General features: G+C 41.5%; 1 protein-coding gene across 1 annotated transcript; it reads right to left on the bottom strand.

Annotated features, from left to right (window-relative positions):
• Positions 1-5,020: 5,020 nt before the first annotated feature.
• On the bottom strand, positions 5,021-24,854 carry LOC115118685 (myosin heavy chain, fast skeletal muscle-like). Its single transcript, XM_065000964.1, has 40 exons — positions 24,810-24,854; positions 24,449-24,676; positions 23,950-24,096; positions 23,584-23,740; positions 22,551-22,578; positions 22,178-22,286; positions 21,919-22,011; positions 21,699-21,759; positions 21,466-21,564; positions 21,026-21,129; positions 19,751-19,889; positions 19,404-19,522; positions 19,089-19,238; positions 18,824-18,994; positions 18,305-18,608; positions 17,882-17,946; positions 17,701-17,788; positions 17,467-17,584; positions 17,194-17,317; positions 15,127-15,263; positions 14,401-14,656; positions 13,957-14,199; positions 13,512-13,688; positions 13,271-13,416; positions 13,000-13,090; positions 12,270-12,659; positions 12,022-12,148; positions 11,686-11,804; positions 10,788-10,984; positions 10,479-10,662; positions 10,177-10,342; positions 9,892-10,016; positions 9,404-9,712; positions 8,979-9,182; positions 8,696-8,821; positions 8,390-8,560; positions 6,430-6,534; positions 6,254-6,349; positions 5,700-5,831; positions 5,021-5,153 (listed from the first exon to the last, which is right to left on the bottom strand). The coding sequence occupies exons 2-40, from the start codon at positions 24,662-24,664 to the stop codon at positions 5,133-5,135; spliced, it is 5,814 nt and encodes a 1,937-aa protein (XP_064857036.1). The 5' UTR covers positions 24,665-24,676; positions 24,810-24,854; the 3' UTR covers positions 5,021-5,132.
• Between the last annotated feature and the right edge of the window lie 1,256 nt (positions 24,855-26,110).

Below are 26,110 nucleotides of genomic sequence, written 5' to 3'. Positions count from 1 at the left end.
GTGTTCAACATGTAAATAGGAAGAGGGAAGTGGATTATGAACAGGTTCTGAAAGAGGAAACATTAACTACTGGAGAAAGGAAGGTTATCTAGAAAGTCAGTCTGTGTGTCACATTATTCTAGCTATTAGAAAGCTGTTGGGGTGATTCCTCACCAAACTGGAACAAACAAAATACCATGGTTTCTTATTGGATTTAAACAACATTTAATCCATAGATAGTATCTTCACAGTTCCTAAATTCTAAACAAATTCAAGGAAACCCATAGTATTATATAGAGCCATGATCACATCAAAATGAGCTACAGAAAATACATTTAAAATAACACCTCGCGGCACAATGCCTCTCCCCTATCTGACCTAAATAACTTGTAGGCCTGTATACTGATAGGTATCTGTGTACCTGATAGATGCTAATGCTTAAGTATGTTAATGTAGGTCTACAGTAATAGGTATCTCTGTTTATCTCAGTGTTGTGTCTGTACAGGACTTTTTAACTTCCATTCTTATTGTTTTAAATGTATGTAGTTCTGTCCTTGAGCTGTTCTTGTCTATTAAAGTTCTGTATGATGTCATGTTTTGTGTGGACCCCAGGAAGAGTAGCTGCTGCTTTAGCAACAGCTAATGAGGATCCTAATGAAATTCTAACCCAAGAAGGGTTGTTGACATCTGTATCATAACATTTACATTTACATTTAAGTCATTTAGCATAACACATTTTTGAGAAATAATTCAATGAATTCAATTAAAAATCAGGTGGTTCTCGGAAACGGAACATGATGAGAGGCTCATTGCTCAAGGCTCATTGAAATTGTTGTCATATTGGCTTAGATGTGATGGAATTTAACATTGAGCATTGAACAAGAAGCCACCGGCTTATAGTTTTGCTACGGTGTGCCTAATGAACACCGCCCTGATTCTGATCCAACAAGTTGAGTACAACATTATTTATATAATTGCGATACTAAAGTTGACTTTTATTATGACTGTTTAACATATTATGACTTTTTGGTTCATGGCCCTGTTTGTGGGATAAATTACAGGACTATTAAGCAGAGGCTCCTATCATCAGGTCTTCAGTCATCCCAGATATAACAGCTGCCATAGAGGTCAAAGCTATTACCAGAGCAGCAGTTAAACTGAACAAACTTCTATTCAACACCTTCTATTCAACTCATTCACAGGCAGACAGGAACACTCAATTTTTCCCATGATTTAAATCCGTCTTCCAATTAATCGTTTCTAAACATAGATCATTGGTAGATCGGTCTGCCACTTGTCCTGACTCTTCAAAAGGCTTGGCTAGGATGAGTCCCCTGCTCCCCCAGAAACACTTGTGTTCCAACAGGCTTGGCTAGGATGAGTCCCCTGCTCTCTCAGAAAGGCTTGTGTTCCAACAGCTGCAGCTGAAAGGAGGGTGTGGGATTCCCAGTTTTATTGATGTTCTCTGTTATGGATTTACTTTTATTGTCATTGACTGTGTCTTCCTGCGATCTCTGTTGTTTTTACAAAAAAAAAAAAATACTAAACATTGATCATTGGTGGGGTCATGTAGTGGAATGGACTGTCACTTGTCCTTTCTGTTCCAACAGGCTTGGCTAGGATGAGTCCCCTGCTCCCCCAGAGATGCTTGTGTTCCAACAGCTGCAGCTGAAAGGCGGTTGTGGGATCCCAGTTTTATTTATGTTCTCTGTTATGGAGTCCTGACTGTGTTTTCCTACAATATATATCATATACGGTCATATCCTCTGGTGTCCGGCTCAAATGGAAGCAGATCTGCTGATGAAGCAATAAAGCAAAGCCAAATTACCTGAGATATATTGCTGTGGAAGCTGGATGTATTTCTGACACACCTGTTTCTGAAAATGTCTATATTGGGCTTGTAAATGATCTGTTGATTTAGTTTGCTTCCTGTAACTCTGTCATGGACTGTATGGGATTAACTTGGAGTTTCAAGAACAGCTCAGAAGATGTGGTTTGATACCATCTCTATGACGGAGGGTCATGAATCGATCCTAAACGACCTCAGGCTGCATGTATTTCTGACACCCAGTTTCGGCTCATGGTTGGAGAAGGTTACTGACAGTAATCATTTTGACTACTTGTTTGTCCAAAGATCTGTAAATCTTGCTGAAAAACACAACTCCCCATTTTATCCAAGTGTTCAACCTTGTAAATGTAAATGTATTAGATTATTTTACATTTAACCCTCCACGTCACGCTGCATGTTGAAAGGTGGACACCTCATACCTATATTGTGGACCACAGAGAGATCTGATACAGGCCAGCACATTATATTGACCTTATTAATCAACCATAAGGTCATCACATTGCTGCCACCGTAATAGATTTACAGTGAGATATGTGATCTGGGAAATAAAATCTGAATTAACCGAGCCAAGATTGGTTGTTTTGTGGATACATGCCACAAGCATTTGACATTTCACATCCAGATTTAGATTTTTACTGGCTGTGACATTTTAATGGATTGAATCATGGAAATAATTCTGACGTGAGCCAAAGCACTGGGGTGTCTCAGGCAAACTCCTGTCTGTGGTGATAAAACTACTTTGTGAGCACAGACTGACTTGTTTAAAGCACCCTTAAAATGTATTGGCTCAAGAGTTGCTATCCAATCCTCCCAAAGCTCTGCTAAAATACATCAAATGTGTACAAACAGTTTTGTAATGACAGTCACCTCAAATGCTTAATGACAGTTAATAACAGTATATCAGGGGCCTGCAACTCTGGTTCTGGACAGCCCATCCACATGGTGTGCAGGCTCTTGTTCCATCCCAGCACTAACACAGCACTAACACAGTGCAGCCCCCCCCCCCCCCTGGAGCTTGAGGGCACCAGGCTGCCCTGCATCACGCACTCCTTCCATCTATTACGCACACCTGCCTTCCCTCGTCACGCGCATCAGCGATATTGGACCCACCTGGACTCATTCATCACCTGCTTATTTCCTCCCCTATATTTGTCAGTTCCCTGCTGCTGCATTAATAGTTTTTTGTCTGTGTTACCTGTTTGCTGACGCTGTTCCTGTCTCGTTCCATGTCCGTTCTATATTAAATGTTTTACTTACCTGCTTCGTCTCTCCACCATGTGACAGAATGCAGCAGCCAACACACAAAGCATCGGGGAGCACTGGCGTTCCTGGTTGGTATGGTGGCATCCGCTCTGGGTTGCCACCAATGGAACCAGGGATCCTTAACACGGAACCCAAACCGGCTGTGTGTGTGCGCCATCGTGCATAAATGTATTTGTCCCCCCACACCAAACACGATCACGACACGCAGGTTAAAATATCAAAACAAACTCTGAACCAATTACATTAATTTGGGGACAGGTCGAAAATAATTAAACCTTTTTGGCAATTTAGCTAGTTAGCTTTCACTTGCTAGCTAATTTTCCTATTTAGCTAGCTTGCTGTTGCTAGCTAATTTGTCCTGGGATATAAACATTAAGTTGTTATTTTACCTGAAATGCACAAGGTCCTCTACTCTGACAATTAATCCACACATAAAGCGGTCAACTGAATCGTTTCTATTCATCTCTCCTCCTTCTAGGCTTTTTCTTCTCTTGAATTTATATTGCGATTGGCAACTTTCAAAAATTAGGTGCATTACCACCACCGACCTCGTTCCTCTTTCAGTCACCCACTTGGATGTAACCAATGAGGAGATGGCACGTGGGTACCTGATTCTATAAACCAATGAGGAGATGGGAGAGGCAGGACTTGCAGCACAATCTGCATCCGGAATAGAACTGATTTCTATTTTAGCCCTTGGCAACACAGACGCTCGTTGGCGCCGAATAGAAATTTCAAAATGCTAAGTTTGTCGCGAATGCACTGATATAAGTGGATGCAAGCAAAGCTGATGGAAATGTTTTCTTGTGTCTTGAATTTACGGGTAGCCAGAGGCACACTCCAACACTCAGACATGATTTACAAACAAAGCGTTCGTGTTAGTGAGTCTGCCAGATCAGAGGAAGTAGGGAGGAGCAGGGATATTCTCTTGATAAATACGTGAATGATGGGACCATTTTCTTGTCCTGCTAAGCATTCAAAATGCAACGAGTACTTTTGGGTGTCAGGGAAAACATATGGAGTAAAAAGTACACTATCTTCTTTAGGAATATAGTAGGAGTAAAAATGGTCAAAAATATACTTAAACTTAAAGTAGTTTTACTTAAGTACTTTACATTACTGATAAATGTGCTTTAGCCATTCCCCTGGACTGATATTGGCTACACTGTCTAACTACACTGTCTAACTACACTGTCTAGCTACTTCCCATTTCTTACTGAGGAAAGCAGGATATAGAACACTGTGCCTGCCTCATGTCATTGTGTTGCCGGTGAAAACTCTCCCCATTGAGCAGTGTAGACTGTATCATCGTGGCATCCAAACGGTGACTACCAATATTACAAGTATTTTCTTGTGTAAACTAGCCTGACGACTCACACTAAATCCTTCCGCTGATCTGTCGTTTGCTACACACTTCATTGCGGAGAGAAAACTAGCGTCCCCGGACGTGGCGTAGTGTTTGGCCGGAGCATGGAGTCTGGGAAGCTAGGCAACATGTAGGCTGCTATCTTACTCGAAATAAAATCAAGTGCGATGGAACAAATTGGAGAGAGTGACTAAAATATCACTGTAAGCCTCCCAGGGACGTTGTGCCTCTAAGTGTTAAGAACCAACATAGTGGATTAATAATTTTGTATTGTATTACACTCTCTAAACGTTTTCTTACTTTCAATTTGGGCCTGTCCATATAGGACAATTCCCCTGACTGTAAAGGGTTAAAACTAGAATTTTGATGTTTAGCTGGTCAGACTTTACATCCATAGCTCAGTCTATTCATTTGAGTGGTTACATTTCTCCATTCTAATCCCTCAGCTGATGTGTCTGCTTTGTTGTTGTTGGAATCCCAGATTGCTCCTTTAATTAAAGTACAATATTTTATGGTATTAAAAAGCTGTTTGCTGAGTAATAAATCCACAGTCACAAAGGAAGTGTATGTAGATCCACATGTTTTTAATCAATGCTCAACATTTCACCATGAAAATCATATTTTATGCAACACAGGAAAATGGTAAGACTTTGATCTTCAATACTTTGGTCTTGTTTATTCAGCAACTTCTTTTCCCTGTAAGAAGAAAAAAATAATATAATGGATCAGTAATAATAATGAACATGATAAATATATGGATAGAATATAATGGATCAGTAATAATAATGAACATGATAAATATATGGATAGAATATAATGGATCAGTAATAATAATGAACATGATAAATATATGGATAGAATATAATGGATCAGTAATAATAATGAACATGATAAATATATGGATAGAATATAATGGATCAGTAATAATAATGAGCATGATAAATATATGGATAGAATATAATGGATCAGTAATAATAATCAACATGATTTATAGTGCTCAACATGTAAATCAGCTTGGATATTTGATGTTAATGGAAGTACCAACTGAATTACTAGAATATAATGGATCTCATTAGATTGTTTAGCCCTTCCTGAAATGTTCTTCTTAGAGTTTAGATCTTCAAATACAGTTGTTGAGTGTAAAAGTTCAGTATTGACCTCTGAGAAGACTGAATCATAGGTGGTGTTGATGTGGTCATATCTGAACATGAGTCAGGTACAGGTTTAGCAGCAGTTCTGTACCTTTCCAGAGTCACGGGTCTTGGCTCTGAGCTTGTTGACCTGAGTCTCAGCGATGTCAGCACGCTCCTCAGCCTCCTCCAGTTCATGCTGAACCTTCCTGAACTTAGACATGTGCTGGTTTGCTGCTTCCTCCTGGGTGAGGAAAAGAGAGGGAGAGCAGAACATCAGCATTTAAAGTTTGAAGCTTCAGGTAGCAAATTAATATTCTGTTTTTAGGATAACAATGTATACAGGGAGCTAGATGATACAGCAGAGGAAGTGAGTGGCAGAACAGGGGATCAAACCACTGCCTCCAGCACGATCACTAGACCAGCCCCTGGCACAGCAAATTCATATTCAACCCCCTCTCCTTTATGTTGGTAACGAATAGGAGGCACTCACGAATGTGTACAATTTCATCAGCAATTACTTGCACTATCAATTGTCATTGTTGACTGATGTGCTGTAGCAACACTTACTTCAAACTACATTTTATGGACATTAAGTTTTGTAATGTTTACTATGGATTTTTTTTCTTTAATGTTTTTTTCATTTTGACTAAGTCTGTGACTCACCGCTTCCTCAGAATGCCTCTTGTAGGCCTTCACTTTCATCTGCAGCTTATCTACCAGGTCCTGAAGTCTGCTAACGTTCTTCTTATCCTCCTCAGTCTGTGGGAGAAGATCAAAGAATCAATGTCCCATAGTTTTATACACAAACCTGTCTGTGTGAAGAATGTACTTTCTCTTACCTGGTAAGTGAGCTCCTTGACTCTGCGCTCATACTTGCGGACTCCCTTGACAGCGTCTGCACCTCTTCTCTGCTCAGCCTCCACCTCAGTCTCGAGCTCACGCACCTTTGTGGAACAAATACATTTAGGCATTTGTTTGAGGTGGTGAAATCAGATGTAACAAATCTTGTAAAACAGGTAAAGTCTTCTACCCAGTCAAGGAGGCACAATTGTCTGTTCCTATGTAATTTTACAAGTGGTTCCCAACGTGCAATTTCAATTTTACATTTGTTTATTTTACATTTGCTTATGTTTGCTAGCAACAACAGATGAAACTACAGAGGAGCTGTGGAACAAGATTAGAAGGTCCAATACAATGTAATATTAATCATCCTCTGTTTATGTTCTTAACCCCTAGATGTACAACATGGGCCTGGGAGGCTCACAGGGATACTGGTATGCACGGTGTTACAACAATGACCAATTGTTTCAACTCAATTCTCATTTTATTTATAATACATTTGACTTTTTATACATTTTGGCATGCATTTAGCGGTGTATGATGCAGTACCAGTATGACCACTAGATGCCACTGTTTAAATATTGTGAGCAGGGTTTGCCATGTTGCGGTTTTCCAACAAAATTGCTCTACTTTGAAAACGACGTTTAATTATATTTTCTCTTGCAATATATTTCCTTTATCAGTCACATTAGCTCACAATAATGATTATTTAAATGTGCTTTTGCTTTTCTCTTGCTTTTGAATTATTATTTTTGGCGTGTTTTCAGGCCTTGTGGGCAGGTTTTGGGTCGTCATTGGTCTAGAAATTTTGGCTGAGCATGACAACCCTGGTTGTGACGTGACTTCAATTATGGGCTCGCGCTGTTGACAGAAGTTTGTCCAGTGAGTCAACAGCAAGACAAAAGCAGCTAAATTAATACATTTTTGATGTATTTATTTTGAAGGTAAGCAAATGGAGAAGCACCATATTCCAGTGTAATGTTTCCGGGGTATGTACATATGTTTGTTGAGATTTTATGTTTTTATGAACTTATGAAAGTCCTCTAGCCTACAAGCTAATTTAGCCGTTAGCCTTCTAGCTGGTAGCCCCGCATAGCAACGCTAGCTTCCCTAGTAACGGCCCTTTTGCAGCAGAGTGAATGAGACATGAAGTTGATAGCGATCTAGAGAGAGATAAATTAAACAACTGTAACTAGATGTAAATCAAATATCACTATGAGATGAATTGGATGAATGTGTGTTTATGTATCAGAAATTGTATTATTATTATAATTATTATTGATTCTATTAATTGAATAGCAGTTTAGAAGAAATGTACAAGCCTAAATGAAACAACTAGATAAATACATTTTTTATGTCTTCAATTTATTTGAAGATCTTGGTTCCAATTCTTCTCAACTCCACTGCATAAGTGTAACACATTCCCAACATTTTTTATTTGGACATAATTGCACTGTAATTATTTGTATTTATTTAACCTTTATTTAACTAGGAAAGTCAGTTAAGAACACATACTTATTTACAATGACGGCCTACCAAAAGGCAAAAGACCTCTGCGGGGACAGGGGCTGGGATTAAAAATGTCAAAATAAATAACATATAAATATAGGACAAAACACACATCACGATAACTGAGACCACACAACGCTACATACAGAGAGACAAATTTAAGCTGTATAATGTTCTTTACCAGGGTCCGAGACTTCATTAGTCCAACCATGCACTGCAGAAGTAATAGTACAACTGCTTGGAAGCTATGTTTTATCACACTCTCATGTAGGAATTGTGTTCTGATATTATGAAGGCGTTCCTGATCACAAAATGGGTCCCCAATGCAAAGAAGTTTGGGAACCCCTGATCTAGAAAAAGTCATGACACAATGCTCCTTTGTATTTTACATGATCAAATACTTTTCCAGCAATCAGTCAATCACCCTAATCCACCCTGCTGGTAACTCACCCTGGACTCCAGTTTCTGGAGCTGCTTCTTGCCTCCCTTCATGGCCAGATTCTCAGCCTCATCCAGGCGGTGCTGCAGGTCCTTGACTGTGATCTCCAGGTTCTTCTTCATCCTCTCCAGGTGAGAGCTGGTGTCCTGCTCCTTCTTCAGCTCCTCAGCCATCATGGCCGCCTGGAAAAGTAGTTTGTTTAATTCATGCACCAATTGGCACCAATCATGACGTCTCTGATATCTTTGTTGTTCTTAACCAGCCCAGCTATCATTGGCCTTAGGGACAAGTCAAGTTGATGTAATTCAAAGACTCACATCAGTGATTGCCTTCTTGGCCTTCTCCTCTGCATTCCTGGCCTCCTGGACGATGTCGTCCACCTCTCCCTGCACCTGCACCAGGTCAGTCTCCAGCTTCTTCTTGGTGTTCAGAAGGCTGGTGTTCTGAAGGAGGAAACAAGACAATTTGTTTGACTCTCGAGATAACCTACAAGCACAAGCCTGAAATTATGAAAGTCTAAGGGCAAGAACTGTTGAATTCCAGGTGTGTGTAAACAGTTTGCTTGGTTGATTTTCATTAGAAATGGCTTTTGACAGATACCTGGGAGTGCAGCAGTCCAACACGCTCACTGGCGTCAACCAGCTCAGTCTCAGCCACTTTGCGGCCTCTCTCTGTCTGCTCCAGAGCAACTCTCAGCTCCTCGATTTCAGCCACCATCAGGCCGTTTCTGCGCTCCACCATGGCTGCCTGCTCCTTCATGTCCTCTGCGACGCGGACGGCGTCATCAAGGTGCAATTGGGCATCCTGGGGTTCACAATGACATACGTTCATTAGGACTTGTGGATGAAGGGGTGATAGGATGGGCGATAAAAATGTTCATTGTGAAGAATTTACTCAATATCCCTACCTTTCTACAGTATATAGTTCAATCTATTCAATTACTCTGTTCTGTTATTTTCTACAGATTCACAAACAAATCCCTCTCCATGTTCAGGTGTTTGAACCTGATGTCCCAGTCCCTTTACCTTGAGCTGTCCCTGGACGTTCCTCAGCTGTTTCTGGGCCTCAGAGGCCTGCCTGTTGGAGTGGCTCAGCTGGATCTCCATCTCGTTCAGGTCTCCCTCCATCTTCTTCTTCACCCTTAGGGCATCATTCCTGCTCCTGACCTCAGAGTCCAGGGTGCTCTGCATGGAGTCAACCACCCTCTGGCTGTTCCTCTTGATCTGCTCCATCTCCTCGTCCTTCTCTGCAATCTTCCTGTCCACCTCACCCTTGATCTGGTTCAGCTCCAGCTGCACACGCAGAATCTTGGATTCCTCGTGCTCCAGTGTTCCCTGGACAAACAGAGGCAGTCAGGCCAATTGTGTTCAATACATTTGTATGTATATAACACAAGGATGTAAATATATATATATATATGACTACAATAAACTCCAATACAGGGATTATTGGACTGTAGCTGGTATTGGCTAGTGTAACAGTGCTTTCCCCAACAAACAGCTGTAGTTTGTACCTCAGCCTCCTCCAGAGCGGTCTGGATCTCAGACTTCTCTGTCTCCACGGTCTTCTTGGCCTTCTCCAGCTCATGGATGCTCTTGCCAGTCTCTCCGATCTGCTCAGTCAGGTCAGAGATCTCCTCTGCACACACACACACACACAGGAGCAGTTTAGACTTGGGAGATTTTCAGTGGATATCGCCAATGCACTGAAGTTGACATTGAATCATAGTGAATTTAATAACAGCAATTAATATTGCTAATGAAACATGAGCCAAATAGATTTGCTGTCAAATGCTCACGTTGCAGGTTCTTGTTCTCTCTCTTCAGAGTTTCCAGATGATCCAGAGCCTCCTCGTAGGAGTTCTTCATCTTGAAGAGTTCAGTGCTCATAGATCGAGCCTCCTTCTGAGCTCCTTCCAGCTCAGCCTGGCCCTCCTCATACTTCTGCTTCCACTCTGCCAGAACCTAGCGAAATACATGGGATTTTCATCAGAAGTCATTGATGAAGAGTTTTGAATCAGAAAAATGCTACAATTTTACTACAATTGATCATATAGCAGTCAGTAAATATCAGCCTATGGTAAGGTTTATTCATTTTCACCTTGTCAAAGTTCCTCTGCTTCTTGTCGAGGTTGGCGGCCAATGCGTTGGCTCTCTCAACATCAATCATGAGGTCCTCCACCTCTCCCTGCAGCCTCTGCTTGGTCTTCTCCAGGGAGGCGCACTTGGAGTTGGTCGCCTCAATGGTCTCCTCAGCATCCTGCAGACGCTGGGCCAGCTTCTTCCTGTTAGACAATAGAGGTCGGTTTTACAGTTTGAAAGAAATGTTAAATCATATACTAACCCCATCATATACCACCCTCACCATCAATACCCTATATTTGAGTTTTTTCTGTTGCGTGCGACTCACTTGGCCTCCTCCAGCTCCTCTGTGCGCTGGATAGCATCAGTTTCATACTTAGTCCTCCACTGAGCCACCTCACTGTTGGCCTTGGACATGCCGCGTTGCAGCTCTGCCTTGGCCTCCTGCTCCTCCTCAAACTGCTCCCTCAGGAGGTCACAGTCATGGCGGGCAGACTGAACACCGTGGGCCAGTGCGTTTTTAGCCTGTGAGAAAGAAAGACAAAATGCAAAGAGAGATGAGAGAGAAAGACAAACAAATGACAGTAGGGGTCTCTGAGGATGGAGAGACAGTAGGGGTCTCTGAGGATGGAGAGACAGTAGGGGTCTCTGAGGATGGAGAGACAGTAGGGGTCTCTGAGGATGGAGAGACAGTAGGGGTCTCTGAGGATGGAGAGACAGTAGGAGTCTCTGAGGATGGAGAGACAGTAGGGGTCTCTGAGGATGGAGAGACAGTAGGGGTCTCTGAGGATGGAGAGACAGTAGGGGTCTCTGAGGATGGAGAGACAGTAGGAGTCTATGAGGGTTTAGAGACAGTAGGAGTCTCTGAGGGTGGAGAGACAGTAGAAGCCTCTGAGGATGGAGAGACAGTAGAAGTCTCTGATGATGGAGAGACAGTAGGGGCCTCTGAGGATGGAGAGACAGTAGAAGCCTCTGAGGATGGAGAGACAGTAGAAGTCTCTGATGATGGAGAGACAGTAGAAGTCTCTGATGATGGAGAGACAGTAGGAGTCTCTGATGATGGAGAGACAATAGGAGTCTATGAGGGTTTAGAGACAGTAGGGGTCTCTGAGGATGGAGAGACAGTAGAAATCTCTGATGATGGAGAGACACTAGGAGTCTGAGGGTGGCGTAGTCACCGTCTATGTAAATATATGGCTCTAAACTCTCCATCTTGGGTCCCTTACCTTGACCTCCTCCTCAATCGCCCTCTTCAGCTCCTCCACCTGCTGGGTGAAGGCCTGTTTTCCTCTGGTCAGCTGAGACACCAGAGCTTCCTTCTCCTCCAGCTGGCGGCCAAACTCACCTGTAGGGACAGAGGAACATCTTGTTAATGACATCTCTGTTTTCTAAGATTGAAAATGTATTTTAATGTATCTTGGGGGCAATGTTGTTCGGTGTTGAATAGTACAGTAGAAACTATGTGGACCAGTGGAGACTCCTCAGAAGAAGTGGTTACAGCCCACATTACTTTGTGTTTTACTGAAGGAAAGCATTGGGTTGCTGTTCATTGTTTATGGTACCATTTTCTGTCAGGAGTCTGGCCCTCTGTCCGCTGATGTCGTTGACCTGGCGAACATTCTCATCATTCTTAGTCTTGAGCTCACTCAGCTGGTCCTCAAGAGTACGGCACATCTTCTCCAGATTTCCCTGTTAGTGAAACATGTTCCATCATTACTTTATATATGTGACTCCTGTCAACTTCAGGTCACTTGAATGGTGATGTAGTTGACCCTCCTCAACACTGCTTGATCAAAACATCACTACTCACCTTAGCCTTGGCGACGGCCTCCATGTTGCTAGAGAGGTCATCAATCTCCATCTTGTACTCGCTCTTCTCCTTCTCCAGCTTCTGCTTGACGCGCTGTAGGTTGTCGATCTGCTCCCCGAGCTCAGCCACACTGTCGGCCTGCTTCTTGCGCAGAGCGGCGGCTGTGGCCTCATGCTGCAGGGTGGACTCTTCAAGATCACGACGCAGCTTCTGGAACTCAGCCTCACGCTTCTTGTTCATCTCAATCTGAGCAGCAGTGGCGCCTCCGGCCTCCTCCAGCCTCTCACTGATCTCCTCAAGTTCCCTGGAGAGATCGGCCCTCTGCTTCTCAACCTTAGCCCTGGCAGCACGCTCAGCCTCAATTTCCTCCTCCAGCTCCTCAATACGGGCCTAGAACAGGTGTAAAAGCAGGGGGATGAACACTACAATACAGTTGAAACAATTGAAACTCACAAAATTATAATAGTATGTATATTTTTCATAAATGTGTTACGACAAGGATAGTTACACTAATTTATTCAGCAGACAGCGTTCCATGCAGGAACAAAAACCACAATGTTAATAAGCACCATCTTTACAACTTTTGGAAGCACTAGTAAACAGCATCACCTTCCAACCTACTCAGCCATCAGAAGCCACCGGGAAAAATGTCTGCTACCAGAATAATGTTGTTAAGGAACTGATTCAAGTCTGTGCTTTTCTGTACTGGAGCTTATATCCTGTACTATACCTGGAGTTCCTTGATCTTCTTCTGCAGCTGAGCTCCCAGAGACTGTTCATCCTCAACCTTGCTGAGGAGCTGGGTGGTCTCAAACTCCTTCCTAAGAAACACAAATAGGTTGATTGCAGAGTTAGTTTTGTTTTGATAGTGTAAAGGGAGAGTATTATACCATTCACTTTGCTTGTAAGAATCTCCATGGAAATGCTAATTCATAATAACAAGTATTAGCCAAGAACAACCATTATAGCAGGTAATACTGTAGTCATTTGTTTGTGTTTACTTCTTGATTTTCTCATCAGCTTGCTGCTTGTCATTCTCCAGGTCCATTATGGACTCCTGGGCCAGTTTCAGATCTCCCTCCAGTTTTCTCTTGGATCTCTCAAGGTCCATACGGAGCTTCTTCTCTTGCTCCAGAGAACCCTCAAGCTAGAAGATAAAAACACATATATTATTAAAATCAAACAACTGAAGATAATTTAATCTTACATATTATATTGGCCAAAATGTCAAACTCCACTCACGTCGTCCACTTGCTGTTCCAGCTTGGTCTTGGCCTTGGTCAGAGTGTTGACTTTGTCCTCCTCTGCCTGCAGGTCATCCAGTGTCTGCTGGTGGGCCTCTTGGAGGGCTTTCTTCTCCTTGGTCAGCTTGGCAACACTCTCATCCATAGACGCCATCTCCTCTGTCAGGTTTTTAACCTGTAAATGTCCACAACATAATTATACTTCACCATAAAGGGGAGATTTAGTTTGTTATATATTGCATTCATTTAATTTAGATTAGAAATGTGTCAACAATTACTGCACTGTAGATTCAACACTAGATGGGAAGTAACCCACAACTGAAATTCTACTATTGTGTCTTAATTTTTCCTGCACCCACAATACAACTTGAATTCCATCTCTTTTCTGCTATGTTTTGAGTTGATTATTGTTTGGTTAGACTGTCTATGGTAAAACACAATACCTTGTTTTCAGTGGCGTGCTTCTCCTTCTCCACTTTGGCCAGGGTGAGCTCCAGGTCATCAATGTCCTTCTTCAGCTCAGAGCACTCATCCTCCAGCTTCCTCTTCTTGGCAGTCAACTCAGCATTGATCTCCTCCTCATCCTCCAGCCTCTCGGTCGTCTCTTTGAGTTTGGCCTCCAGCTGGATCTTGCTCTTGATGAGCCCCTCACACCTTTCCTCAGCATCGTTCAGACTCTCTCCTTCCTGGTTTCAGAACAGGAGGAATAATCAGAGGCCTCACTTTAGTGAAAGATGTCAGAGCAAATCAATAGACATTCATGAAACATACACAGCATATAACATGGGCAATAGAAATGTGAGTTGGCCACATACTTCACAGAGTGTTAATGTGTTTCTATTCATGTGTGTGTAAATGTGCCCATTTGAGGGTAGTTTTTCACTCACAGATGCTATTTGGAGCGCCAGGTCGTTCTTCTCCTGCGTCAGGGCCACCAACTTCTCCTCCATTTGCTTCTTTGTAGCCAGAGCCTTGGCCAGGTCTGTCGTCATCTTCTCATAGTTCTCCTTCATGTTGGCCAGCTCCTTCTCAGTCTCAGCGCTCTGCAGCAGGGGCTTGATCTTGAAGTACAACTTCATCCATGGCCAGGTTTTGACATTCATGAATGAGCGGATGTTGTACTGGATGGCGAAGATGGAATCTCTGGTCGACAGAAAGGACAGAGTGACATGGTGAGTGACATACTTAAAGCTACATTCTGGGATTAGATGAACATCAAAACAGAACCACCTGCCACTGTTTGTTTACAGCTGAGGAATGGGGCTAGGGACATGTAACCCCTCCTAAATTCATAGACAGTGGTCTAGATGCAAGGCGGGTCATGCATTTTAAGCTGAATGAGGCATTTTATATACTTCAAGAATGAATATTTAAATGCCACACATTTAAATGACAATTGAACATCCAAATCCCAAACTGCAGCTATAAAGCTAGAATCCTTAGTTGCTATATCCATTTCTGGACTAACTGAATTCACCCAAAAGCTTTAGTAGAGAATTATAAGATGTACCTTCTCATTCTGAACAACTCACAGCATATACAGTATGTAATCATAATGCATTAGATACAGGTGGTTGACAGAAAGCTTTGCCAAGATGTCTACTATTCCTCACCTCCTCTCCATCATCTTGCTAAACTCTCTCCTCATGAGGAATCCACGGCTGAGAGCCTGGACCATGCCGACCAGAGTGGCCAGCTTCTCATCTCTCATCTCCTCCAGGACACCCAGCAGACCGGCTTTGAAGAACACCTGAGACACAGGTTAACATGGTCAATGGAACCACAGATAGAAAGGGTTGAATCAAAAGAGGGGAACAACACCACTAGATTGATTTAAACAACATTAACTCTGCAATGGTTACAAACAAACCATGTAACAGGTTGTTTCTAAGTGGTTAGAGCCTTCAGAAAGTATTCACAGTCCAACTTTTCCCAGCCTGAATTTAAAATGAATTACATTGAGATGTTGTGTCACTGGCCTTCACACAATAACCCATAATGTCAAAGTGGAATTATGTTTTTAGACACATTTTTACAAATTAATTCATTTGAAATGAAAAGCTGAAATGTCTTCGGTCAATAAGTATCCAACCCCTTTGTTACGTCAAGCCTAAATAAGTTCAGGAGTAAAAATGTGCTTAACAAGTCACATAATAAGTTGCATGGACTCACTCTGTGTGCAATAATAGTGTTTAACATGACATTTTAATGACTTGCTCATCTCTACCCCACACATACAATTATCTGTAAGGTCCCTCAATCGAGCAGTAAATTTCAAACACAGATTCAACCACAAAGGCCAGGGAGGTTTTTCCAATGCCTCACAAAGAAAGGCACCTATTGGTAGATGGGTAAAGTTATCGATAACACTTTGGATGGTGTATCAATACACCTAGTAACTACAAATATATAGGCATCCTTCCTAACTCCGTTGCCAGAGAGAAAGGAAACCGCTTAGGGATTTCATCATGAGGCGAATAGTGACTTTAAAACAGAGTTTAATGGCTGTGAGAAAACTGAGGATGGATCAACAAAATTGTAGTTACCTCACAACACTAACGTAAATGACAGAGTGAAAAGAAGAAAGCCTGTACAGATTAAAAATATTCCAAAATATGCATCCTGTTTGCAATAAGGCACTAAAGTAAAATTGCAAAAGAATGTGGCAAAGAAATGTACTTTAAGTCCTGAATACAAAGCATTATGTTTGGGACAAATCCAACACAACACTAAGTACCACTCCACATTTTTCAAGCATGGTGGTGGCTGCATCATGTTGTGGGTATGCTTGTTGTTGACAAAAACTATGGAGTTTTTTTTAACGATAAAAAGAAACGGAGTAGAGCTAAGCACAGGCAAAAACCCTAAAGGAGAACCTGGTTCAGTCTGCTTTACAATAGACACTGGGAGACAAATGCACCTTTCAGCAGGACAATAACCCAAAGCAGAAGGCCAAATCTACACTGGAGTTGTAACCAAAATGATATTGAATGTTCCTGAGTGGCCAAGCTACAGTTTTGACTTAAATCGGCATGAAAATCTATGGCACGACTTGAAAATGGCTGTCTAGCAATGATCAACAACCATCTTGACAGAGCTTGAAGAATTGTTTAAAGAGTAATGTTCAAATATTGTACAATCCAGGTGTGGAAAGCTCTTAAAGACTTACCCAGAAAGGCTCACAGCTGTAATCACTTCCAAAAGTAAGTCTAACATGTCTTGGCTCTGAGGGTTGAATACTTATGTAATCATATTTTATTTTTCATAATTGTTATTTACAAACGTTTGAACTTTGACATTAGAATAGTTTGTGTCACTCATTGACAACAAATCATAATTAAATCCCGACTTTTCACACGACAAAATGTGGAAAAAGTCAAGGGGTGTGAATACTTTCTGAAGGCACTGTAGATTAATAATGTACACAGATACAGATAACTGCAGCCATACCACTATAACACCATGCGCATGATAATGACTTTAGTTTCTCTTCCAAACTTGTGATGCATGACTTTGAAGAAAAAAACTGGACAATGTTTTTCCACCTTTTCCATTAGTTAAATGAAGAAGAAAGAACATAAGGATGGATAGATCACCTGGAGAGATTTTATATGGTACCGGTTTAAATTATTATTCAAGCTGTGTTTTGTTGTCAGTTTTAGCTGGGGGTTTTGACTGACCTTGGTGTGTCCAAACTTGTAATCCTCGTGATTCACATCAATGGACCCAAGCAGCTTCTCAGAAGCCTTCTTGTTGTCCATGAACTGGCCCTCAGGGATGACACTGGCATTCAGTACTTTGTACCTGAATGAGAATACAGTTTTAAAGTATGTCAAGTTGTAATAAGTTGGGTATATTACATAAAAGGTAAGAATATTATGATGCTGGGAAAACCCTTGGAGCAGATATGTTATGTGGTGGGTGTGTGCAGTTGTGTTTGAGTGCGTATGTACCTCTGCTTGAAGTCAGCATAGATGATTCTGCTGGGGAATCCCTTTCTGCAGATCCTGATACCCTCCAGTACACCATTACACCTGAGTTGGTGGATAACCAGGAAGTTCTCCATCAGACCTGGTAAAACAAAACAAGTCTCTTTTAATACTAATAAACAGGTTATAGATTGGGATTGTTAAGGTTACTGATACTGTACTGATAAGATGACATATTTAACTCAATATTTCTTGTACCTGGAGTCTTTGACTCGTTGGGGATCAGGCAGCGCACAAAGTGAGGATGAGTGCTCCTCAAGTTGGTCATCAGTTTATGTAAGTTCTCCTGTAAGAGGATTACAAACCATTTTCTCAGACATCATTTATGATAATCAATGCACCTTTTAAAGGGCTGAATATACACATTTCAAAAGCTCACCCTGAACTGGGAGGACACAGTCTGCATGGAACCACCCTTCTTCTTGCCTCCTTTCTTGGCTTTATCTGTTAAAATGGGGAAAAGTAAAAGATAACTAGAAAAGTACATTTCCTAGAGCGGGTGGAATGAATATAATAATTAGAAAAGTATGTAAGAAATCTAGAGTGGTCTTGTCTTCAGCAAGCACACTAATTATAAACCAGATCATCTCTGATTAACTTCACACGTATCTAGAGGCAAATGCTGCCAATGAGATTGTGTAAAATAAGACACATTGTATGATTAAATTAACCAAGTCTATGAGTAAATCAACCCAGTGATTAACCCTGAGAAATTGTGATACATTCTAAGACTTTAAAGAACATTTAGATCGGAGTTGTAACTAGTGCTTTATTAATTATTTTGACGTGATGCTAGTCTTACCCTCAGGTGGGGCAGCAGGATACAGAGCAGCCAGAATTTTGACTGCGGACTTCCCGTACAGTTGACAAACTGAGTCGTTCAGGGGGTCCTTGTTCTTCTCCAGCCATCCAGTGATGTTGTAGTCCACAGTACCGGCGTAGTGCACCAGGGAGAAGTGGGCCTCTGCCTTGCCTTTGGCAGGCTTGGGCTTCTCAAACGCCTGTGTTTTGCCAAGATGCTGGGCGTACAGCTTGTCCTTGAAGGTGGTGTCTGAAGACTTGGGGAACATGCACTCCTCTTCAAGGATGGAGAAGATGCCCAATGGCTTTACGAAAGAGATGTATATCAAATTAGTGATATTTCCATTTAGGATCACATTCATTAAATTAGTAAACATGCTGTTATAGGATTATATTCATTTAGAGGCACATAATAGGAAACATATTGAGATCACAACAGTCAGATGCTGATAATATCTCACACAGCGCTCCATTTGAGCTTTGCTGTTGAGGTCCATTATAATCCTCACAGACATCTTACCTTCTCAATAAGCTCAATGCAGGCAGCCAAGTCCATGCCGAAGTCAATGAAGGCCCAGACGATTCCCTCCTTCTTGTACTCCTCTTGCTCCAGGACGAACATGGTGTGGTTGAAAAACTGTTGCAGTTTCTCATTGGTGAAGTTGATGCACAGCTGCTCCATGCTGTTGTACTGTTGATGGAGTTTTAAAAGGGATCATTTCATCATACAAGGTTGTAATCCATCTCAATCACAACTAATTGTCTTGTTCTGGTCTCATACTCACATCAAAGATCTCAAACCCGGCAATGTCAAGCACACCGATATAGAACTGCCTTGGATTCTTGGTGTCCAACATCTCATTGATACGGATGACCATCCACAAGAACATCCTCTCATAGATGGACTTGGCCAGAGCACTGACTGAGTTATTAACCTGCAATGATAATACCTCAAATTAATACATGAGATGTTGACCATGTGTAGTGATAAGGTGATACAAGCTTGGGAAAAACATCACTATTCAAAAAAAGTATAGCACTCATCCCCACGAAAATCCCTGTGCTCAGAAAATGGTAGATCCTGTGTTTGGCCGCCTTACCTGAGCCACAGTCTGTCCCTTGGTCACATACTCGTTGCCGACCTTCACTCTGGGGTAGCACAGAGCCTTCAACATCTCAGCTGAGTTCAGGCCCAGCAGGTAGGCAATTTTATCAGCCACTGGAGAGAGAACCAACAACAACAGACTCAGGGACACAAGATCACTTGTTTCTGATGTCACACTGACAAAATAGTTTTGCCAAATCATATCCGAATGTAGTATTTTGGTCTCCAAAAATGATCTCCTGCCTGACTTTCATGTGGCACTGTCTGTCTTAGGTGTTCTATTTCTATGTTGGGGAATGGGACTAATGCTCTACATATTGTATATCTATGAGTGGGACTCACCCTCTGTGCCGTCTGGCTCGGCCTGCTCCTCACGCTGCTTCTGCTTGAATTTCAAGTTTCCATGGTGCACTACAGCTCCTGTCAGCTTGTAGATGCCAATCTTCTCTTCATTAGTGAAGCCCAGGATTGTAATTGCATCCTGGCATTAAAGAGGAAGTACAACAGAGATGAACTGAACTGTAGTTTGCTCAGTTACACTACAGTTCTGGGCTCACTCTGTAGGAGTAAGCGCTTAGACATAGAGACAGATATGACAAAATAGAGTAAGGACAGGTGTACATTAGACCACAAACAGAAAGCGGACAGGAAACCAAGGATTAAACAGACATAAGTGTAATGGCCGAAGCCATACGTGCTTTACTGTGCATAAGGGCTTAGGGCAAATACATGATCTATTATGGAAAGAGCAGGACACCATTATAAAGATTAGATAGAGAGGAACAAACATAAACAGTGTTTAGGGTAAAGGACATAATTGCTTAGGTTAAAGGCCATAAGTGCTTAGGGTAAAATAGACATATATTAATTTTAGGACACGAGAGGGTCCTGCCACCATTGTAATCTAATCAAGAGCGGATACAGGTGTTATGGGGCATGAACAAGCAGGAAGTCTGGACTGAAAGATAATGGTGGCAGATGACCTGATGGAAGTAACTTCATTAACATATGGAATGGACTCATATGCTGTGTGTGTATAAATACAGAGCCAGTGCTCTGGGCAAGTGTGTGTTCCGTGGACCATCTTGGCTTCTGATATACTTGTATTAAAAGCCTATATTGAATTCACATGTTCTTGTAAGTGTTATATTTTGAAACGATCCTCCACGACAACTCCAGAACGAATGTGATGAATAGATATGACTCTGTGCCAACACATTAGTGATGGAAACACAAAAGGAGTTTTACACAGTTCCACAAGGCACTTAGCTCTCTTGTGGAAGCTTTACATGACGAAATGTGAAGTTATGAAGAGTTGCTTGAGGCACATGCCTAACTAACACAAGTAATTTGTCTCGTGTATCTTGGTTGGTAGAGCAGGACACTTGCTACGCCAGGGTTGTGGGTTCAAATCCCACGGGGGACCAGTATGAAAATGTATGCACTCACTTACAGTAAGTCTCTCTGGATAATGGAGTCTCCTAAATGACTAAATTGTAAATAAAAAATCATACATTCTCAGCTGCTACCAACTTTTAATTGCACAGTACATTCAGTGTGTATGGTGATCCTACCCATTCTATATCTAGAGTTTGGTTAACCCTTTGTTTGACTCACATCTGTGGCATCCAACTCTTCATTGTCGTTGATGCTGGCCACAGTGATCTGTCCCTGACTGCACATGGGGAAGTCGTAGGGGTTAGTGGTGATGAGCGCCATTTCTGTGGACAATGGAGAACAGCTTGTCAGTTAAATATCTTAGAATTCTGCTCTCCTAAATTTACAGTATCTCTCCCTCCTTTACTCAATAGATGGACTCAATGATACATGTAGTATATAATGAATAGCATCAAAAGAGGAGACGGAGACTTGTGGACTAGTGCATCACAGTGTATTACTTGATAGATATTTCCCAAAGACCAGTCCCATGTCTAGATGCCTTGTTACCTTGGATGTAATCATTGTAATAGTATTATTAGTGTGTATTATGAATATTTTGTATATATTCCATAGATGGGGGTGGGAATAATTTCCCCTGAACCTCTACTTTGTCGTACCAACTATGTCAGGTTTGTGGCCTGTCATCATCTGGAAGAAGATGTGGTAGCCTCTCTCATCAGGCAGCTGGAAGGACACTCTGGACTTCTCCAGCAGATCTGGGAGAGAAAGTTTTAGTGACACAAGGAGAGTGAGAAAGAGAGAGAACATGAGATAACATTCAATGATATAATCTCCCCCAAAAAGTATTTGAATTTAGGAAAGAATTGAGAAACAATCAAAACCAACTCACAGGTCTCAATGTCAGCTTTAGCCAGTTTACCAGCCTGGAAGTGAATCCTGATGAATTTACCCTGTTGAGGATTATGGGGGTTATAAATAGGTCAACAAATTAATCAACATTTTACTTTGATAGACAGTTTGTTGGACATCTATTGATATAACAAAAGGGAACTACTGAAATACATGTTTCCAATATGAGGTAACTTCCACAGTGTGCCCTTCATACTTACAAAGCGAGACGAGTTGTCGTTCCTCACTGTCTTGGCATTACCGTAAGACTCCAGCAGAGGGTTAGCTGCAATGATCTGATCCTCAAGAGACCCCTGGTTGAGACAAACACAAGTTTCTCAGAAACAGGAAAAGTGGTAAAGTTTGTTTTTCTCAATGACTTGAACAAATTTCTTGAAACATGATTCACAGCTGGAAAAAAGGTTTGCTCAGAAAACCAAACTGAAATGTGATTAAAAGTCAAACATAAGAACAACTTACCTGCATTTTGTTGGGGTCCGCTTCCTTCTTGCCACCAGACACTGCAATGGTGGCAAAGTACTGGATGACACGCTTGGTGTTGACAGTCTTTCCTGCACCGGATTCTCCACTGGTTTATATGACAGAGAAAGAGGGGTTTTAGTTACATGTTTGAGTGTCAGATTGGCTTTCACTAAGAAATAGCATAGAAAAATACACAGTTAACCTGTGTTCTGACATAAGTCTTTAACAAATAATCCTTCTCATCGACTCGTTATTACACATAACCTGATGCTCTAATCCATTCATAATGTCATGTATTTCATCACACCAAGTGACCCAACTTATTACAATAGAAACACTTTCTCAAGTGACATTTTAGTAAACAACTTACGTAATCAGGACGGACTGGTTCTCCTTATCTGGAACCAAAAAACACATTCAGGGGACATTATTTAATTCATAGCATCATCATGAATTTCATTTTGGAACATTTTCCATTCAAGGGTAGTGAGATCAGATTTTCCCAGCAAACTGTTGTTAACTAGACTAGAAAACAGTAGATACCGACCTCTCTGAAGCATATTTTAATCCACCCATCCATCCATCCATCGGCACTTGTGGACATTTTTATGTATTGGTCTGTCTATCCATGTGAGAGATGCAGACTCTGTCTCAACCTTTCAGTCTTTACTGAAGAATAGGGCTTGGGTCTGTCTGTCTTATCTGGTATCCTGTGTGAACCTAAGTATTCTCTCTCTCTATCTCTAAAGCCCTGAGCCCTAGGACCATGCCTCGGGACTATCTGGCCTGATGACTCCTGGCTGTCCCTAGTCCACCTAGATGTGCTGCCGCGACAGTTTCAACGGTTCTGCCTCCGGCTATGGAACCCTAACCTGTTCACTGGATGTGCTACGTTGTCCTTGACCTGCTGTTTTTCGACTCTCTCTCTCTCCCACACTCTCTCTCTCTCTCTCTCTCTCTCTCTCTCACACCCTCTCTCTCTCTATACCCCACCTGCTATCTCGACCTCTGAATGCTCGGCTATGAAATTCCAACTGACATTTACTCTTGAGGTACTGACCTGTTGCACCCTCTACAACCACTGTGATTATTATTTGACCCTGCTGGTCATCTATAAACGTTTGAACATCTTGAAGAACAATCTGGCCTTAATGGCCATATACTCTTATAATCTCTAACCGGCACAGTCAGAAGAGGACTGGCCACCCCACAGAGACAGGTTCCTCTCTAGGCCTTTCTATGGAGTTATTCTAGCAACAGTGCTTCTACATTTGCTTTGCTTGCTGTTTGGGGTTTTAGGCTGGGTTTTTATATAAGCACTTTCTGATATCTGCTTATGTAAAAATCGCTTTATAAATAAATGTGATTGATTGATCCAACCATCCATCCATGAGATATCATACCAATCATCATGAACTGGAAGGCGTTGTCAGAGACGGAGAAGATATGGGGTGGAGCCTCCATCCTCTTCTTCCCTCTGTAGGCGTTGACAACCTCTTCATCGTACACAGGGAGCCACTTGTAGGGGTTCACCGTGGCACAGAAGAGCCCCGAGTAGGTCTGGATGAAAGCATAATTAAGTTAAAGGATTAATAAAATCAGATAGACTTTTACCTGGATTTATGTGAGGATGTGGGTGTACTTTGGTAAACTGATGTGGTTTACTGTATTGATTTGTTTTGGTTTCTACCTTTCATTTATGTGTAGTACTGTATGTGTATATTTATTATGTTCATGTGTGTGTGTGTTTGTATGTGCAGGTTTCTTACATAGATCATCCATGCTGCATAACGCTCTTTGAGGTTATACAACACAGAGGCTTCATTCAGGTAGGTCATCATGGCCATGTCCTCAATCTTGTCGTACTTAGGGGGGTTCATCTCATAGATGTCTGCATCTTTGAACACTTTTCCTTCCTGAAACAGTCAGAAATCTAGATTACAACACAGATCAAAGTGGACATGACTGAATGCTTTTTGCTCATTAAATAGAAGTATAATCAGTAACAAAATGCCCACATTAATCCAACTACTTTTTTTACCACCCACTGACACTTAACTGTTTTTTTACTAGTCAATAACAAACAATCCATGCCATTTTTAAATAGCAGCGATGAAAATGATGTACTTGAAGGTTATATTCTGCTTACAAAAAACATGAGTATTTATTTATTTGTTGTTGCATTTAGTAGATTTGACAAGAATTAGAGTTACATACTTGAATTAGAGTTACATACTTGAATTTGAATACTTTTCAGATCAGGCTTACCTCCTTAGTGCCGTCAGGTTTCGTGACTGTTACAGTACACTTCCCTTCTGCCCTGGCAGTGACTAAACCCTTGAGGTACAGCTCCACCTTGTCTGCCACATAGCAGGCGTTCTTTGAATCAAAGGGTGTGGCTTGTGCCTCCATCCTTTCCTTCTCAGATTTACGGAGGTATATGGCAGCCTTGCCGTAGATTTGCATCTCCGCGTCCGTACTCATGGTGACGGATAACTAGGAAAGAGATTAAACAAAAAACATGATTGACTCTGTGGTGCTTCCTCCCCAGTCAACAGAGTTAGGTGAGCGCTATCTCTCTCAGAATATTCTCATCACTTTTTATGTGGAGACTCAAACCATGTCTCACCTTTTTTTCCCCTCCTACAGATGAATGTGTACTTCTTGGAGGACCCTGTGAAACATGAGAGTGTTGTGAAAACACACATAACCAAAGCCTTATCAATTAGCCCCGAATGGCTAGAAAACATGTAACTCAATCATTACAGCCATGTCAAATTCAACTACAGGTGCAACTGATATCTTTTATTTTTCTATTGGCAACTCACTTTACTAAGCATTCTTTCAGGAATTCAAATAAATTCCCATAAAACCCAGTTACATTCTAGAACATCCTTTCAAGTGCAGGAGCACCACTTTTGACTGTAAATGAAAGTTACCAATTTGAAATAAAACACATAATACAAATATATATTTTTTTTTACATATTTTTTTAGAAATGCCACTTGATTGCATATTGTCAAATCTTACAAGAGACATGCAGAAGTTAATTCAAACAGTGCAGTTAGCTGCTGCCTGAGATGCTGAGTACAAAGATGAGATAAATGTAAACATCTAAGGAGGTGGAGAGAGTCTTACCACAGAGGAAGAAGGTATCTGACTTATGGATGCTGGGGCCTCAGCCTCCTTATATCTGGTTGGAAGTGCCAACCAAGCAAAAGTTAATTATGGACCACTCTGGGAAAGGACATGTATTGACTGAGAGACCTCTGTGTGTCTGTGTCTCACTAGCACCTCCCACTGAGTCCATGTTGCCCCACTACAACTAATACAGTTTTCTTGAAAATCTAAGCCTTATTTAGTTAAACTTTAGTGGCATTAATCCTTATCAACCACTTTACATATACAGTACATACAGTACCAGTCAAAATTTTGGACACACCTACTCATTACAGGGTTTTTCTTTATTTTTACTATTGTCTACATTGTAGAATAGTAGTGAAGACATCAAAACTATGAAATAACACATGGAATGATCTAGTAACCAAAAAAGTCTTAAACAAATCAAAATAGATTTGAGATTCTTCAAAGTCGCCACCCTTTGCCTTGATGACAGCTTTGCATACTCTTGGCATTCTCTCAACCAGCTTCATGGGGTAGTCACCTGGAATGCATTTCAATAAACAAGTGTGGAATTTATTTCCTTCTTAATGTGTTTGAGCCAATGAGTTGTGTTGTGACAAGGTAGGGGTGGTATACAGAAGATAGCCCTATTTGGTAAAAGACCAAGTCCATATTACGGCAAGAACACCTCAAATAAGCAAAGAGAAATGACAGCCCATCAATACTTTAAGACATGAAGGTCAGTCAATTCAGAAAATTTTCCTCGAGTGCATTCACAAAAACCATCAAGAGCTGTGATGAAACTAG

The sequence above is a fragment of the Oncorhynchus nerka genome, linkage group LG15 (genome assembly GCF_034236695.1).
Source record: "Oncorhynchus nerka isolate Pitt River linkage group LG15, Oner_Uvic_2.0, whole genome shotgun sequence".
NCBI lineage: Eukaryota > Metazoa > Chordata > Actinopteri > Salmoniformes > Salmonidae > Oncorhynchus > Oncorhynchus nerka.
The sequence above is the reverse complement of the archived record's forward strand: the minus strand, read 5'-3'. Positions and strand labels throughout refer to the sequence as shown.

Excerpts from the sequence above, each read along its gene's own strand:
- LOC115118685 (XM_065000964.1), bottom strand. The coding sequence starts at position 24,664 with ATGAGTACGGACGCGGAGATGCAAATCTACGGCAAGGCTGCCATATAC. Across the intron at positions 17,318-17,466 it reads TATGCTGACTTCAAGCAGAG|GTACAAAGTACTGAATGCCA; the intron begins GTACATACGCAC and ends ATTCTCATTCAG. Across the intron at positions 10,985-11,685 it reads CGATTGAGGAGGAGGTCAAG|GCTAAAAACGCACTGGCCCA; the intron begins GTAAGGGACCCA and ends TCTTTCTCACAG.